General features: G+C 40.2%; 1 protein-coding gene across 1 annotated transcript in view; it reads right to left on the reverse strand.

Annotated features, from left to right (window-relative positions):
• LARP1B (La ribonucleoprotein 1B) overlaps positions 1-15174 on the reverse strand; it is a 20085-nt gene extending 4911 nt beyond the window's left edge. The window contains exons 1-12 of the mRNA XM_031063749.1: positions 15117-15174; positions 14081-14142; positions 13299-13358; positions 11348-11516; positions 9807-9950; positions 7541-7684; positions 7268-7436; positions 3382-3526; positions 3006-3180; positions 2055-2227; positions 1515-1886; positions 526-646 (exon numbers count right to left, since the gene is read on the reverse strand). Coding sequence (XP_030919609.1) covers positions 526-646; positions 1515-1886; positions 2055-2227; positions 3006-3180; positions 3382-3526; positions 7268-7436; positions 7541-7684; positions 9807-9950; positions 11348-11516; positions 13299-13358; positions 14081-14142; positions 15117-15174 — 1792 coding nt within the window. The remainder of the gene's footprint in view (positions 1-525; positions 647-1514; positions 1887-2054; positions 2228-3005; positions 3181-3381; positions 3527-7267; positions 7437-7540; positions 7685-9806; positions 9951-11347; positions 11517-13298; positions 13359-14080; positions 14143-15116) is intronic.
• Positions 15175-17640: the final 2466 nt, after the last annotated feature.

The following is a 17640-nucleotide window of genomic DNA, read 5'->3' on the forward strand; positions in this document are numbered from 1 at the left end:
TGCTAAATATGGAGGCAGGAAGGAGAAAGTGAGGTGGTTTTACTGAGCTACTTTAGAGATGCTATTAGCATGTAACCCAGTAAATGTTAATAGTATCACTGTATCAGAAATACCACCAGAGATAAGATTTGGATGTTGGGACTGCTCAGTAATGGTATGACACAAGTAGTAAATTCCTCTAATCTCATTTCCTTCCATCCCTGTATCCATAAAAAATGCTGCTTTCTATAAAATGCTTCACAGCTTCAGTTTAACTTTACACATTGTAAATTCCAAGTCAAACAAAGAGCACCTGGTGCTGGTGGAGAGTGACAGCAAAGCAGAACAAGCACCAGCTTCTTGTCATTCAACTGAAACCACACTACCCATGAACAGTTGGCAATTTGAAAAATTAGCAAAGAAAAAGCCCCCTCAGACTGCTGACTGAACCAAAATTAAAATACTGCACAGGCAGAAAGAGCTAAAACACCTACAGAGTTGTTCTTTATTACAGAGATTCTGAAAAACAAACTCTTTCATACTTACCTTTCTGTAACCCTGGAGGTCTTGGAGGAACTTCTTGGGTTGGATCAGCAGTTTCTGGTGCAAGACTAACAAATTCGTCCTTATTAATGAGGTTCAGCTTCTTAAAGTTCTCAATCTCTTGCTGAATTAGAGAAAGCAAATTGTAAATGCAAAGCAGGGCAATAGATACCATCCTGAGAGACAGATGCATTTCATGAAGAGAAAACAAGCCAGAACTGATACACAAGTACCCACACCTGTCTCAGGTGGGGCATGTGCATGGTGGGTGTGAAAAATCTCATCAGATCATTGTCAAGTCTGTACCAACAACAAAAAAGGAAATATTCTCCCTTGCAGTTTGCTATTTCTCACTGCCCTCGTCATGTTTGCTGGTTTTCTTGGTCCATTCTAATCTGTACTCTAAATTCTATTTATTCTAAATTCCATCCACTTTATTTCTTGCTCTTATTCTCAACAACCATTTCCACCTTTCTCATCTTGCTTTTGTGCAGACATGCTCCATTTGTCCATGCAGCTTCTTCCCTCTCTTTGTGCCCAGATAATGCCCCTTTCCCTCACCACTCAGTGTTCAGATAAACTTCATTCTAACTATTGTTCTAACAAACTACAAAGCCAACAGAACCTTAATATAAAACTATTTTAAAATTACTCCTTCTCATCATCTCATCTCTGACAGGTACCCCCTTCCCCTCTGGGTAAGGGTTTGCAGTTGTTATGAAATAAACTCACAGAACAAGAAAACATTGGAAAACTTGAACCATCTCCAAAATGTTACAAAAAAAAAAAAATCATTCAGTGGTTTTGGTCAAGTCTGGTTTTTTTGCAAGTCTGGCAAAACTTGGGTTTGCTTTCAACTGTAAAATTCAGCAGACCTGCAAATTACTGTCACTTTGCTGTAGCATTTTACAACTACATAGCAGAAAGCTGAAATTAATTTGGAAACTGTTTGGACAGGCATTGTTTTCTAGTCAAAAATTGAAGAGAATTACCTTCATCAGGGCATCATTTTCACTCTGATCCATCCACAAATCCTGTTCATAGTAGTACAAGCCATCATTAATGACTTTAGCAAGTTCTGATGTAATTTTTGCATGGCACACACGGTTGCCAGCGCGGTCTCCACAAGGATGTTTTTTCACAAATGGTGGTGTCTGTGTTACAATTAAAATCTTGTTTACATCCTGATCATCAATTTCATAATCAGAATCACTATCTGACCAATCAGTAAATTTATTTTTCTGACACTGATTTTGTTCCATCTCTTCATCAAACAAAAATTCAAGTTCTTCCTGTTCTTGTTCCTCCTGAGGTGGGGGTGGCTGCTGTTGATCTGGTGTTTGATCAGGTACAGGAACAGTCTCCTAAGTTGGAAAAGGTTTTATATTTGAATTGGATAATAATTTTCCAAACTTTATTGCATTCTCAAGCATCACATATGTTAAGATGTTTAAATCTTGGTTTATAGTGTAACCTCAAAGTTGGGTTTGCATTTGTTTATTTAAACATAACATAAAGATTTTGGATTTTACCTTTAGCTTGACAGTGGATGCACGATGCCTCTTCTTCACTTCTATCCAAGGTTCAGAGTCCAAATCAGGCAAACTTGTAGACAGTCCTTTAGACATTGTCTGAAAATTACTTGATTCAGCATTTTCCTTCGGACTCAGAGGGCTCCCCACTCTTGGAGAACTTGGTGCAGACTCTAGCAGTAGAAAACAGCAGTTCAGTTCCTGTTGTGGATTGCTTTAGTTCTATTTTGTTTTTCAATTGTTTCACTGGTCTTTCTTTTAACCACAGCTACCATTTTTCTACCTCTCTGGATAAACATAACACTGATCAAAGAATTTTTCATTTTTAAGAGACAGCTTTTCACAGTTCACTCAGCATTTCAGAATAAAATCAGTTCTAAGAATTTATTTCCATGGAAAGTTTCTTCATAGCCTGTGAGACATTACATGTTGTTGAGGAGAATAAAAAGAGCAGCATCATTAGGATCTTGTTTTCCCTGTGTCATTCTCTAGCTCTGTGGATGGCTGCCTAACTCTATCTTCATTCTCCCCATTTAATTTCAGCCAACATTTTAGGAAAAGATTCCCTTGCCAAGGGTTGTCAGCAAACAAATGCATCTCCCCATTAAAAATGTGAATGAGCTTCCCATCCAAAACAAGGATGCCCCAAATAAAGAGTGAACTTCCACAAAAATGAAGCAGAGTTTAGGATTAGTTTACAATTACCATTACCAATTTCACTGTAGGACTGTAGCCCACCATTCTATATCCTGGAGAATGGTCACAGCCATAACACACAAGAGACATTTTTATCTACTTCACATCAGCCATGTGACTTGGCAAGTGCAAGGCTGGCAGGTAGAGCAGCTGAATAAACCATTACCAAAAGTACAACTTCTATTATGAAATCAGTATCATGAGGCAAATTTCCTAAGCTAGACAGACAGCCCTAAATTTATGTAAATCCTTTACCAGTATGAGAGCCAAAAGTTTGGCCTGGTATGAATTCTGGACAATTGATGAGCTGAGAAAAGTCAGTTGGAGGCAGGTTGCATGGAGGAGGACCTGGAATTGGCCACTTTTCTGGATCAACCCTTTTTCTTAGTTTCTGATCCACAGTTTCAACTTCTGTACTGTCCTTCAGAGCCTGTGTGACAAGCATATAATAACATTAAAATTATCAAAAAAGGAGAAAAAAAACCCAAACACCAACTTGGCCAGTTATAGCCTCTTTATAGAATCCTTGTCATTACAAACAGAAATTTTTCTTAACTTCATAGCTCTGAAGCTATGGCAGCACAGAATTAACCAAGGAACTTCTCAAACACATCCTTCTGAATGATTTTACCTCCAAAATGAGTGCAGCATTGGTGGTCAGAGCTTGCATCCGACGGAAACTGGCGATCAGTGACACAGGCAGAAATCCTTGTTGGTCCATCTTCCTCCTCAGGAAGAAATCTCTCTCCAAATTTTCTGTGCTGAAATAATACTCACTGCAGAATGAAACATACAAACCTGAGCTTATTCTATGGTTCAAGAAAATCCTAAAGCAGCAACCTAGAGTCCTTGTTAAAGGCTTCCATTAAAAAACCAGAGTATTTTGACATCAACAAAACCATTTTTCAGCAGAAGACCCAGACAGCAGCAAGGTTAAGACAGATTTATGACTCAGTACAGCACAGAGGGATCAAAATCAAAGCCTTGTGACATTTGCACAACCAAAAACTACTCTCCAGTTTTCCTTCACCCACCCCCTCCCTCATTACTTACATGGACAGAAGGGAACAACACTGTCTTGGCCCCCACAGAGATGAGGGACAAGCAGTGCTCACAGTCAGAGCATAACTCATGTCCCACACAGCAGTACCAGTTCATCCTGAACTGAACAATCTTTTATTGTCCCAGTTCCCAGTGCATTGGAAGGCTTAAGTATCCTATCTGAGTGCTGAGGCACAGATGGATACCCTGAACCATCAAACATGCTTGTGGGAAGACGAGAAAACAAAACCAGTCATGCTGGATTTGGCATGAAAATGTACCAAAAAAAAGGCACAAGTTCATGGAGGTAAAAAGCCTTAAAGAATGGATGATGTTGAAGGACAAGGACATTCCAGGAATCTGGTAATACCACAGAGACAAGGGACAAACAGCAGAAAGACAAATTTTCAACAATGAAGCCGCTCTAGGGAATAATCCAGGTGTCAAGATGTTTCATACTTAGTGAAGACAATAGGTAAAGAATTCAAATCATGATCTGTCACACAGAGCAAGGGAATGAGAAAAGATCCTATGGAAAAGAATGGAAAACCCCCTCAACTGACATGACAGCTGAAATCTAGGCCTTTCATAGAGCTTACACATCATAGCATGATTTTGCACAGTACATCCAAGGAAAACTAACTCCTCATCACATTCAGAAAAGCACAGGTAGGGAAACACTTAATGGCAAGCAGTTCAAATTGTATGACAAAAATAGAGGTAGCACACAAAAGAAAATGAGAGGGTATTAAAATGCTGCGGAAAAAAGCTGCACATGCAAATGGAAATAAAGATCATTCTATTTCAAAAAAGAGTAAAACAACAAGTCTCCCCACTGAAGCTGGGATCAAGGCCAAAAAGTCTCCAAGAGCAGGGCACTCTGATGCCATCACTGACCCAAGCAGCACCTTGATACCATTTCTTTCTCTAACTTTTTGTAGCTGAAGAAATTTGAAGGAAAAGCTGGCTCTATGAACCACACAGACCACACACAGAATATTCTGAGCTGGAAGGACCCACAAGGATCCTTGAATCCAACCCCCAAGTGAAAGGCCCATGCAGGGATGGACCCTGAGACCTTGGCAGTATCAGCACCGTGCTCTGACCAACACTCAGCTCCAAGACAGAATGAATTTAAATTCTCAATGCCGGACAAGACAGGACAAATGGAAACGCTGCTATTAAATCAAAGCACACAGAGAAGAGAACAAGGCTTTTGGAGAATTAAGCTCTTACTCAGAGCCAAGTATGATCAGTGAAGCAATTGGGCACAAAGAGATGGTTTCTTTCAAGAATATCCTGTCTATTGTTCTGAGCTGCTACGTTATTTTTGCCCTCCCAGTCTAGAAGATAAGCAAGCACAAATGCCATCAACCAACATTTTACTAGTGTTACCTTTACAATCATACAGTAAAGGTAAAATCCTGTAACGATTCACCTAGTTAAAAATTCCACAAGCAGAAATGGACAATGACTGAACTGGACTCAAACTGCCTCACTTGATGTCCATCACTCTAGAAAAAGGAATGTGAAAGACCATTAATGATAAATGAAGACAATGCACAAGTTTGCTCCAAGTAGAGGGACAAACCTAAACACGCACACCCCCTCCAGCTTTTCTCTGCTTCCTTTTCCTCAGAGTTCCTGTCCTTATTCTTGAATTGATGTTTGAACTTTTGTTTATTTTCTAAAGCATGAGGACTTTTTAAATGGAGTTCTGCTGCACGAGCTGCTAAGCACTGAAACTTTTCAGGCTGACAGCTTCAGCCAGTGATTAAAAACATAGAAGATATTTTTGTATGCAATCCAAATATTACTCTCTTGTACATCTAGCTGGTTCTTGGGACAAGCACAAATTGCTTGATAGCAATGTGTTTCTTCCTGTAATTACACATCAACTCAGTTGGACAGTGTCTAATATTTTTCCTCTATTAAGCAGGTAAACTTTTAAAATTTATTCATCCATTAGGATTCAATCTCACTTTAATATATTCTGATTTATCTTGGACTCCAATAGGAACTCTGAGACAGAACTTTTATTCTGTATATACTTCCTTCTTTGGCATAGTCACTTTCATATTTTATAGCTAAATTATGAAAAGCAGACAAAGCCACCCCAATTTAGAGGCTAATAACAGGTAACTGAAGAATAAAGTCTGGTTCCCATCATCATTAATGTGATAAAAGAAGGGAATAAATAAAAAACACTTCTTTTTTTTGTCTAGGGAGACTAAAACTAGTGGAGTTCTGTTCTAAATCTGCTCAGGAATCTCCCTCTCATGGAAAGCAAACTCCATAACCAAAAGCCTTAGGAGTTCACACCAGGCAAGCAACCAATGGCCGTGGTTACCCAGCCATGCCAAGTCTTCTACCAACACCTGCCAACCTCTCGGTGCCAAAAGGGAATACCAATACACCCAAAGTCAGATGTGACCAGTGCTGTAACTGACATTTTTTCTCAGCAGAGGGGACATCATCATGTCCTACCTTAGCAGGTCTGGATTCTACACTGCATGCCCAGAAATCTGGCCAACAGTGGAGTGGCTGTGATCCTCCCCCACTTGTCTGAGGACAGTGAAGGCCGAATATCCTGACATGGGGGTACATGTCCACTGTCAGGTCTCATAGGGGCCTGGCAGCAAGAGCAAAAAAAGACTGCAATAGAAGTTTTGAAGTTGATAGCCACATGTCAGATACTTTCTGCCCTTTAAAGAGGCTTTTTCTCTTCCTTTTTGCGACAACTGTAACAAAAGAAGCGAGAATAAAATAAGCAAGTTGCTGTACGGAACACGAGGGCAATCAAAAACCACCACAGAGGCATCGCAGAGAAATGCAAGTACAGAGGATGAAATATCTGCCAGTGGTGGAAACTGTCTCTTTAAAATGAACTAGTGCTTTCCAGGCCCTTTTAGACTTGTCTCCTGGTGATAATCAGTCTTCCAGATGGTTTCTCATTGCCTAATGGTATACACGAGAAAGTAAACATTTCAGATTATTGAAAAATCAAGTATCATTGCAAAACTACTCTCTCTCTCTGTTACATGTTTCAGGTGAAACACACTGAAAACATCAAACTAACGAGACTTCTCAAAGTGAAATTGAGAGCAAATAGGGGGAAACATCACCCAAGAAGAGTTTTACAGGCAAACAGACCAACAGTACTCAAAAGCACAAGCTCAGAGACATCCATATCTCAATTACATGACAACATAAAGAGGGCTGTATACCATAAATCAAGCAGTTATACGAGTTAGAGCCAGACTACAGCACAAGATGTAGAAACAGCTTCCTTAAAACTCCTCCCCATTACTCAAGTTTTTCCACCCACCAGTCAATAAATTTGAGCTGACACTAGTAATGGTCAAAGTTAACCCGAAGTGCCTTAATCTTCAATTTGACATGGATAGTAAGGATTCAACACTGTTTGAAATGAGTAATTTTATGGAAAATATTTCTACATTAAGCAATCTACTTACATTTGGTGTTTGATATATTCCTTGAGAAGTGCTTCATCCACAGAATACATCTGCACTCCTGTTCCGTCACCATAGTAATAAATCACACCAGGGTTGAGCTCAGGCTGAAACACTTGGTCAATTCCTTCACCATACAGCTCTTGATAACCAACTGAATAGTCAAAGTTCACTTCAACACAAAAGAGAACACAAAATAACAACATCAGAAAACGAAAACAACATTTCAACCATAGTTTTGACAGTTTTTGCCAGGTGTCTGTTGGATTAGCATACTGCTGGGGTTTCCTCTGCCTCGTCCTCTTCCTCTGCTCCTGCCCCTTCCTCTGCCTCTGGAGAAGCCTCGGACGCTGCCGCCCTCGCTCCTCACGCTGCACACCTCGTCATGGTCCTCCCTCTTGTCTCTGTCGCGCCGCCAACCTTCAAGAGAGCAAGAAAACACAAAATAAATACCTGCAGTCACAATGAAACATCCTGGTGCCTCCAAGTCCATGCCAGCCATGGTCCCTCATGGCACCAGAGTTCTCAGCCTGAGCCCGGGCAAGCCACAGCCTCAGCCACGCTGAGGTGTCAGAAATTCCGAAACCACAGAAGCTGAAGCTGCAGGAGAGGAGCAGGAAAGGAGTGCCAGCCCTGCCAGAGGGTGAGGCAGGCAGGAGGGCTCAGCAGCAAGGAGGTAATGGATGGACAGGCAGTCAATCCCAAATGCTTCTGAAGCAGCTGGATGCCAGGTACCAGTTGTTGGTTTTTTGGGGTTTGGACTGAAGGCACTTGAGACAGTAGTTCATGTTCAGACTCAAGTGTTTATTATTTCTTATCAGTAAAACAGTCTCACAACCATGAGGTCAGCTGCTTTTCATTAGAAGGCACAAAATGGCCAACAATCTCTTGTTACAAGGGCTTTTAAGACTAAACTATCCAATTAAGAACTGACACCTGGATTATTTTCCCTTTTAACCCAATAACTGATCCCAAAGAGCTCACAACGAGGAATTTCTGCCCAATTACAAAATGCCACCCAAACCCATGGAGAAGAAGGAAGAGGCAGCATGAAGAAGAAACCCAGGACAACACCCTGTGCCCTCCATCTTGCTTCCATCCACAACACACTAAAAATCCCCAAACCTAAATTTCTCACCAAGTGATACACCTACACTGCTCTCTATAATCTATTTCCCACTTTTGTGGATTCCAGTCTATCTTGAAGTCTAGGAAACTTTCTCCATGAATGAGGGTCAAAGGCAGTGCTCCCCTGGGGGTCAGGGCACCCCAGAGCAGAGAGAGAAATATTCCCAGTGCCCTGGGTTTCCATAGCAGGACACCCTGGTGCCAGCTCAGAGGTCACAGTGCCCATGATCAGCTCAGGGATGGAAGGAATGATCACAACAGCTCCATCTCCTCCTGTGGATAACTCTCACCACTACTGGAACAAGATGGGAATCACATAATTGTAGAATGCCTTGGGTTGGAAGGACTCTTAAAGACCATCTGGTTCCAACCACCCTTGCCATGGGGTGGTTGGAACTTCCACTAGACCAGGTTGCTCAGAGCTTCACTCAGCCTTGAACACTTCCAGGGGTGGGGCATCCACAGCTTTTCTGGGTAACCCTACTGGATCAAACTGAGAGCTGCTAAATTTAACAAAGGACTGACTAAAGAGATGTACTAAAAATTGTATTCAAAATCTTGCTTTAGCAACGATTCTTAGTGAACCCCACACATGTATGCTCATACACTCAAGCCCTGTCAAATAAGGCTCTGAATTTACAGAGAATATAATCTGTAATTATATTACAGAGAATACAATCTGTATCTCTGTGGTTTTCAATCATTTGACCATCCTAAGAAAAAACTGCTGAAGGGAGTAGTGAGAACTGGTAAAAATCCTCCTCTCACTCCTGTCCATCCTTCAGACATCCAGATCAAACTCTTACATCCACGTTCCTAAAATGACTTCATAAATTCCATATCAGTAGCATCCAGTACTTATTATAATGAGCAAACATTCAAACTGGCAATGTATACTGCAATTTTCAAACTTAAACCAACAAACTTCCACTCAGCCTAAGATTTCTGCCGCCTCACCAGCTGTGTTCCCAGCACCTGAGGACCAGAAGCAGCACCAGTTGTGGTGTTAGTACAGCTTTTTGCATATTTGTGCTGAGAAATAGGTCAGGGAGCTGAGGGAATCGGTCCAGCTCAAAGGAAAACACAACATCAGCAGAACTGCCAAAGCAGAGTTCAAAGTGTAGCTCCACAAGCAGCTGCTCTGGTAGCAACAAGCTCTGGGAATATCAGCAGAGCAGGACTGAGCAGACACTTTCAGAGGCTTTTTTCCAAACTTTCTGCATTGTAAAACTGTGGGATGAGATGGTGTAGGGCACCATGAAGAGGAATGTAATATAATAATTCTATTCCTGCTGGTCACTGGCAAACATAAACACCAGGTTTCACCTAAGTTTCGACACAAACTGCCATCTTATGTGATATTACACTTTTATTTGCCACCAACAGCAAGACCCAGAGAGTGAGAAGTACTTACTTCTTGCCTCATTCCTCCTGTTGTTATGAGGTATTAACTTGTTTGATTCCAGCACAAATCTGGAGCTCGTTCGAGAGCCTGCTCTGTCTTGGCTGTCTGACCTCACATCGTCCAAGTGCAGCGGCACCCATTTCTGCTTGTTACCTTGAAAAGTTAATATATTACTCTTTATTATACTAATACTTGAGGTTTCAGCTCCTGAAAAGACTCCATAGAATTCTCCTTGTAAAACTAGCAACAGTTAAATTTCAAATTTTAAAAAGCAAGAGAAGCTTAACATGGAAATTTTAAGATATTACAAATTACTTAATCAAAACAGTAAACAAGAATTTCTGAAACTGAAATGAAACCTCACCTAAGCTTCAAATATAAGAAATAAAGGCAAACATTTTATTTAATGGCTTTTTAGATGCTCTATGATCAAGAATTTACAGCTATGCCAGTGTTAAATACAGACAGTAAATTCCTTGCTATATAATTTCACAACTTGTACATGAAACTTTAGATTAAAATAAAACATATAAAATTAACCACCACAATAAAGATTTCAATTACAAATCATACAAATTTTCCTAAGAATTTAGCTCTGGTACTGTACTTTCACCTCAAGATATTCAAAGTTCATTCACATGCATCAAAAATTACTAGCAAAGCTTTATTTTGTTTTATTTGCAGGCTGGCCTAAAGCATTCATTAACAATTTATTTAATTACAATACTGATTAGTATTGTGGGGTCCATTCTTTTGTGGCTAAGAAATTTAAGCAAGTACATAAAAATGTCTTCTCTGCACTGGGGCAGGGGAGGAAAAAGAAAAAACATGTTTTACCTGTGGAATGCTTTGCTTTAGATTTCTACTTAGACTGAAAAAATTTAAAAGTGGTATAGGTTTTTTTAAATATATATCTATGTATATAGGAAGATTAATAAATCTGAACAGCAAAGGTCTTTAGGATCTGGAAAAACACCAGCAGGGAAGCAAGACAAAAAAACAACTGGTAATGATACACTTTCTGCTGTTTCTCCAGCCTATTCCAATCTCCTGGCCAAATGAGGTTTGCTTCCCATTCTGAGTGTAAAAGATTGGATCAAAAGGAAGCAAATCATCTGGTTTTGTTTTCAAATGATCAAGCTAATAGTAGAGCATGAAAATGGAAGTGCTGGTGTATATGCAGTAACACACACACACACATAATATGTATATATTTTAAGTTAAATTAACACAGTGCTACCTATTGAGGGAAACAAAGATAGAAGAGACAGAAATGGCTTGTACAGCCAGGATAAAATCTTCCAGAAATCCTCAGAGCTCCAAGGACCATCAGCAGAGCATGAGCTGCTTTTCCCCCAGAAATGTGACTGAACAGAAGGCTCCAAACCCTGAGGGAGGCAGCCTGGCTGAGGCTTGCATGCAGACACCAATATATTCTGTATTCACCCAGCAAATGCACATCATGAGAAGTTTTATTGAGGCACTCAACTGGAATCAATGCAGCTGTATCAACAGTGACTTACTGCATTATACACAGTGGCTAAACTCACCTTTTTTCCTTTGGTTATTAGTTTGAGCTTCATCTTCACTAGTGTTATCTGCTGGACCATCTGGCTTTGCCTCAGGATTGTCCTTGATTCCATTATTGCTTTTTTGATCAGATTTCTCTTCCTTTTCTCTTTTATTTGTTGGCTTCTTACTATGACTTCCAGTCTTACACTGTAAGAGACACAGGTAATTATTTCTGGCAGTACAGCTGCTGATAGCAGGAGGTGCACATTTCCTTCAGCTATTAAAATTCCTTTTTTATTACCTGTTCTCAGCCTCTTCAGCAGGGTGAACTTTAAGAATTGTCTTGCTTTGTAAAGTCCCTTTATAAACAGCTTTATTTTCTGCTAACATGGCAACAGCATCAAATGAATTTTTAGGTGAAGAAAGTTTTTGGTTTTTACAGAAGCGAGCACAACAATCATGACTTCAGACATGAAAGTTTCTTTTATAGGGAAGAAAGAAAGAAATATTCTTACTAGGATCTACTGCTCAGAGTTACTATCTTTAAAAAGCTGGGCTCAGGGAATCCTGGGAGGGAGGAAGGGGATTTTGCCCCACTCTGGTGAGACCCTGCCTGCAGTGCTGCCTCCAGCTCTGGGGTCCCCAACAGGAAAATATGGACCTGCTGGAGAGAGTCCAGGAGAGGCCAAGGATGATGAGAGAGCTGAAGATCCTCTCCCATGAAGACAAACTGAGAGCTGGGATGGCTCAGCCTGGAGAAAAGAAGGCTTCAGGGAGAGTTTTCCATGGCCTTTAATGCTTAAAGGGGGATTACAAAATGGGGACAGACCTTCTAGCAGGGCCTGTAGCAATAGGACAAGGGGGAACGGCTTTAAAATTAAAGAGATTCAGACAAGGTATAGGAAGAAATTTGTCACAATGAGAGTGGTGAAACAGTGGCACAGGTTCCCCAGAGAGGCTGGATGTCCCTGGGACATCCTGGGAAACATTCAAGGCCATGCTGGATGAAGCTCAATTGATCAAGTGGAAGATGTCCCTTCCATTTGGGTTGGGGGGGCTGGACTAAAGACCCTTAAAGGTCCCTTCCAACCCAAATCATTCTATGACCAGATATAAATTTTTACCTGCAACATGAGAAGTTTTGCAGACATTTCTGCTAAAGAGAAAGAATTTCACTGTGTTGTGGAGACAGCTTTGAACCTGCTGGAATACATACAGTAGATACTGCAGGACTGTGCTCTAATTAATTTCAGCACAAAGCCTTCCCCATGACAAATAAACTAAGTTCAAATGTTATTTTGTTTTACAGACACTACATGAATTTGGAGCCTTTCAGCTATAAAATGCATGTGGTTGAAGCCAGATGTTGTGGTTTTCCTGCCCAAGAACACAGTAAAAGCACCACAGGGATGCTGCTGCAGAGCTACAGCACCGTGAAGTGGCACCTCACCATTTGCAATAATCTGTGTTCTCTTCTTGTTTTAAATAGCATCAGAGAGGTCTAAAATACATTACGTACTTATCACTTGAGATAAAGAGAAAGGAGGATAATTTGACAGAATAGTTAGCTTAAAACCCAGAAGGGGAAAAATACATCAGAGGAATAAGGTAACTAAGAATAACTAAATTGTGTTCAGACAATGGGCACTAAGCACTCTGAGCCACGAGAGAAGGCAGCATATCCACAACTCCAAAGCCTTTTCATCTGTGCATAAACAGATGAAAACAGCAGAAAAGGTAAATGAAACTTTTTAAACAGTGGAATTAAAAAATAAGGCACTGTTTAATGCACATGTCCATGGCAGACCACTACCAAATTCCAGTACAGTGCAGACAGTTAGCACACACCAGTATCCTGAATTACTGACAAAACTTCTACTGAAACCCTACAACACTCGAAGCACATTCTGGGGGGGACAGTATGAAACAGATAAGCCAATATGGTTTAAAAAAATAATAATAATCCTGAGGATTACAAAGGACACTTACTTCATTGTTTGCTATTTCGCTCGGGGTCGGCCAGCTTGTGATATCGCCCAAATCATCAGCCTGAAAAAGTGACAAACACTTTATATTCCTTCCTTGGCACAGCCCTTTTTAACACAGGAAAGATGTCAGTCATGGCTCAGAGAGCCAGACTAACCCCTGGAGCAGACCTGTCAAAAGTAGCTATTTTTATAAAAACAAGTAATGCAACAGAAAACAAACACACAACTTTTGAAAGAATTTCGAGTTCACATGAGACAATTGTCAGAATACATGTTGTCCTACACATGTGTGATTAAAAGGTGTCTACTGCTCAAGGCTTCCTAGTTTTTGGGAAAACCTGACAGCTATTTATCAGCCTAAAAGGGGTGGCTGTACAAAATTTTAGGAACTTAAATGTTTCAATAAAAGGGCTTGCTGTGTCCTGTTGTAATGGTAAGTTTATGCACATAAAGGACACTCATCACTAAGATGCAAAGAGGATTTCCAAAACCAATCTAGCATCACTTCTACTCAAGTGATGCTGGTTTTTTGCAGCCCCTTCACATATTTATGCAATCCCACTGATTATTTAAACAATAATGTCTTTCTTTATCCTTCATCCATACACCAGCTTAGCAACTCTCCTTATTTTAATTCCCCTTTTTTTTTTTTTATTTCTCTCTGTGTTCAAAATTGTCTATTACCAAGGCATAACATAACACTTCTGGTTGGAACTCCAAAATATCTTGTATCTTTTTATTAGAGCAGTATCAGCTATTTATCATACAGGCAAAAATACAGACCTTGCTGCTTTTTCTTGTCCTGGGTTTTCCCGCTTTTATCACTTTAGTGGAATTTTGTAGTTCTGAAAAGGAAGAAGATTTTCAGGTGAAGAATGAGGCTGCACTTTAAATGAGCAAGGCAGGTGTGTGTTAACAACTCTGTTAACAAAGTGTTTCTGAGGGCTTGATATCAAAGTCAATGAACTTTTTTTTAGTGAATAAAGTCACTAATATTACATGACACTGAAAACTCACATTCATAATAAGAGCAAATCCTCTTGCAAACCAGGTGTACAAGATGCTCCCTTACTCTGTATTCAAGCATTTTTTTCCTACTAATTTTCTACTGGTTTTTTTCAACTAAGAAGTTCAAGGCTATGTCAAAATGCTGGTATTTTAACCTAACAGGTGGCTAAGAAAATCCCTGGTACACATTTAATAAGCCCTCCTATTAAAAGCTATATTTATAGGGCAGAATTAATGAAATATATAACTATGCAAGCAAGGGGGAAAAACCATTAAAACAATTATATATTCCCAAATTCCTAGTCAATTTCTAAGTAATTACTCAGATGCCAAATAAAGTTTAGCCATATAGCTCAAAATCAAGCCAAAGTAAAAACCAACCAAACAAACAAACAACAAAGGAAAATATGCAAAGAGAAAAATACTACTTTGTTAAAGCCTAACCATTATAATAATGATCCCATCTGATCTCCTGAGCAAGAGGAAACCATCTCTTAATTTCTTCAATGCTCTCCCAGTGCATGTCTTCCCATACAGAGGGAGTCACAGGCATTCCTTGAAACCTCCCATTCGGTGTTTTATTGCAAGACAAGCTTGAAACACTGAACGTGTGTGAAATCACAAGTGGATTATTTTATACGGGGATAACATCACCTCCTCAGCCCTTATCTCTTTCACATCCAGTGACTAATCTCCCTTATCAGGGCTCCACACTGGGAACCCCACCCTTGTGCCCCAGTGACTCTGGAAAGCCTCTCTGTCTGCTTCCTGGAATACACAGTGAACATTACAAGCACAAACTAATGCTTACTCCACATTCCAGCCTCAATTTTAATATCATTTATAGCCATATCAATGATGAATTTCATGGATGTGCTTCCTACAACTTGGACATCTCACCAGACACGAATCCAGTGAATCCTGACCACCATTTGCCAGCAGATTTTTGCCTCTCCTACAGATCTGCTTTTTAAAACAAAGACAAAACACACATCTCAATTCACTTCAGACTGAGAGCTTTAAGAAACACACAGTGACCATGTAACCCTAATTTTCACTCTGCCACTCAGCAGTAAACTAATTACCCTTCTACAAAACAAGACAAACAACTGCAGGGGTGGAGCAGCAAACAAATTTGTAATTCTCTCCAAGAGAGCTGCCAATTAGCCATGCAGGTAAACTGAGTGGCCACAGCGTGGCTGTAAACACACATCCCTGTCCAATTACCTGACTGAAGCCCTTTTTCCACCTGACAGCACTTTTACTTCAATTGCTGCTGAAGGATTGCTCTGCCAGAACTGCTGCTCTGTGTGTCAGCAGGGCGTAGCGAGGCACCCAGAAGTGCAAGGCTCATTGTTGCTGCACTCTCTTAGTCATGGGATATAATTTATTCCAGGTGGCAGGAAAAGCTATCTGAATGGAGCAGAATGAGACCCAACTTGCTTGAAGGAATCTCTCTTATCTGAATGGAGTAATCCAAGACTTGGAAGATGCATTTGCAAGCTAAACAAAAAGAAAATATTGGGCAATGCACTGCCTGGTGGATAATGCCCTTTTGGAACTTGAGATCTCATCTCACTCTGTGCTTTCCCAGCTCCACAAAGTTCCTTGTCCTCCCAAAAGAGCCACGCTGAAAACCAAATTTAGAACCAAATTTACCAACAGGTCCTTCCTGGCCAGCTTTCTGGGGCTTATCACGTGGGAGCTGGACTTCAGTGTGAAGCATGAAAGGGAAGATAAAGGGGAAGGAAAAACAAGAAGGAGGATGGGAGAGTAAAAGAACATAACATGAGATCACTGAAAGGTTTTACCCAGCTCACACCTGTTCTGCTATCCTGAACAGACCTAGAGCCACAAAACACCTGAAAAAGCATCTGAACACAGGCAAAAGCCCCCTGCTTAAAATCACTCTGAGGTTTGGTTTTTCAGATTAAAGCCCCCTGCTTAAAACCACTCTGGGGTTTGGTTTTAACATCCCATAACAATGATGGGTACCCCAAAATGGCATCTTCAGTCCAAATAAACGATTTCACTTGTTAATTCCAACACAACTGCATTAAAATGGTTTATTCTGTGGTATGATACAAGGAACCTGTTAATAAGAGGTGTGCTGTGCTGATGAAAGAATTCATTGCTCTTCAATGATTTTACTCACTGGGTTTCAGAGTTTTGAGGGTGTGAGAGAAAGAAATAAATGATGAATTTTGATTGCCAATGATCATCTTTCAATCACTGAACTCCATCCAGTAGAGATGGCATTCAGATGAAAACAGAAATCAGCCTCCAAAGCCACTTTTATTATTGTTCTTCCAAGTTTCCCAACAGACCACATCCTCACAGGAGGCAGTTCCTGCAGAAAGACAAGGCTGTGCAAGCATGCCATGAGCAGCATGTCAAGGTAAATGGAACAACAGCTCTGAAAAATGAAAAAGATGAATTTTGGAACCACCAAAACTGCAGCAATCCTCTGGGACAACAGCAACAGAGAAGGAAAAGCAGACTGGATGGCTGAGGAGCAAAGTTTGTACATAAGATCTCTCACCAAACTACCCCTGATCACAACCACAATAGGGTCACAAGACAATAGGATCACAAGTAATAGGACTTCAGCAAAGATGGTTTGAAGCTCTGCAAATAAATAGCCAGCAAGTAATTTTTTCTGATGGAAAGGGAAGATGATATTGCCAATTTCTTCTAAAAGTAAAATCTATTAATATAGGTGGAATGCATTCTGATTTTTGATACAAACACTGTTTATGCTGTGAGGCTTTCTAGACAATGCTCAGGTTTTATTTTTACTTGGACTGCACGTGTGTTCCCTTTTGTGAAGGAACAGCACCCCATAAATACCAGAAGTGCTTCAGGGAGCAGATAAAATCACTCAGCTCTACAAAACTTTATTGGAGCCTGTGTGTTGAACTTGTACAATATTTTTCTTTCAATGCTCAGTTTGAAACTAGACAGTATATTCCATTTTTAAACAAGGTAAGCTGTGCTTATATCTATTGTTTTTTAACAGATGAAGTATTGCAAATGTAACAATTATCCCTTGGAGAATATCATTAATTAAAATCCACAGCATGGATTAGAGCAGAGATTCTGCAAAGCAATAAAAAAATTCCTAATTACTATCCTAACATTCTGCCCTACAGGAGTTCTAGAATTTTATAGCAAAAACTACATTAGATTGTCAATCTCCACAATATTTGAACAATTAACCAAGGCAGTGAGTTATGACACCTGCATCCTTCCACCTATTTATGCTCAAAACACATCAATTTTTCAATACAACAAGCAATAGGGGGGGAAATCCCCAATCCATGATTGATTAATTA

The sequence above is a fragment of the Geospiza fortis genome, unplaced genomic scaffold (genome assembly GCF_000277835.1).
Source record: "Geospiza fortis unplaced genomic scaffold, GeoFor_1.0 scaffold276, whole genome shotgun sequence".
Classification (NCBI taxonomy): Eukaryota; Metazoa; Chordata; class Aves; order Passeriformes; family Thraupidae; genus Geospiza; species Geospiza fortis.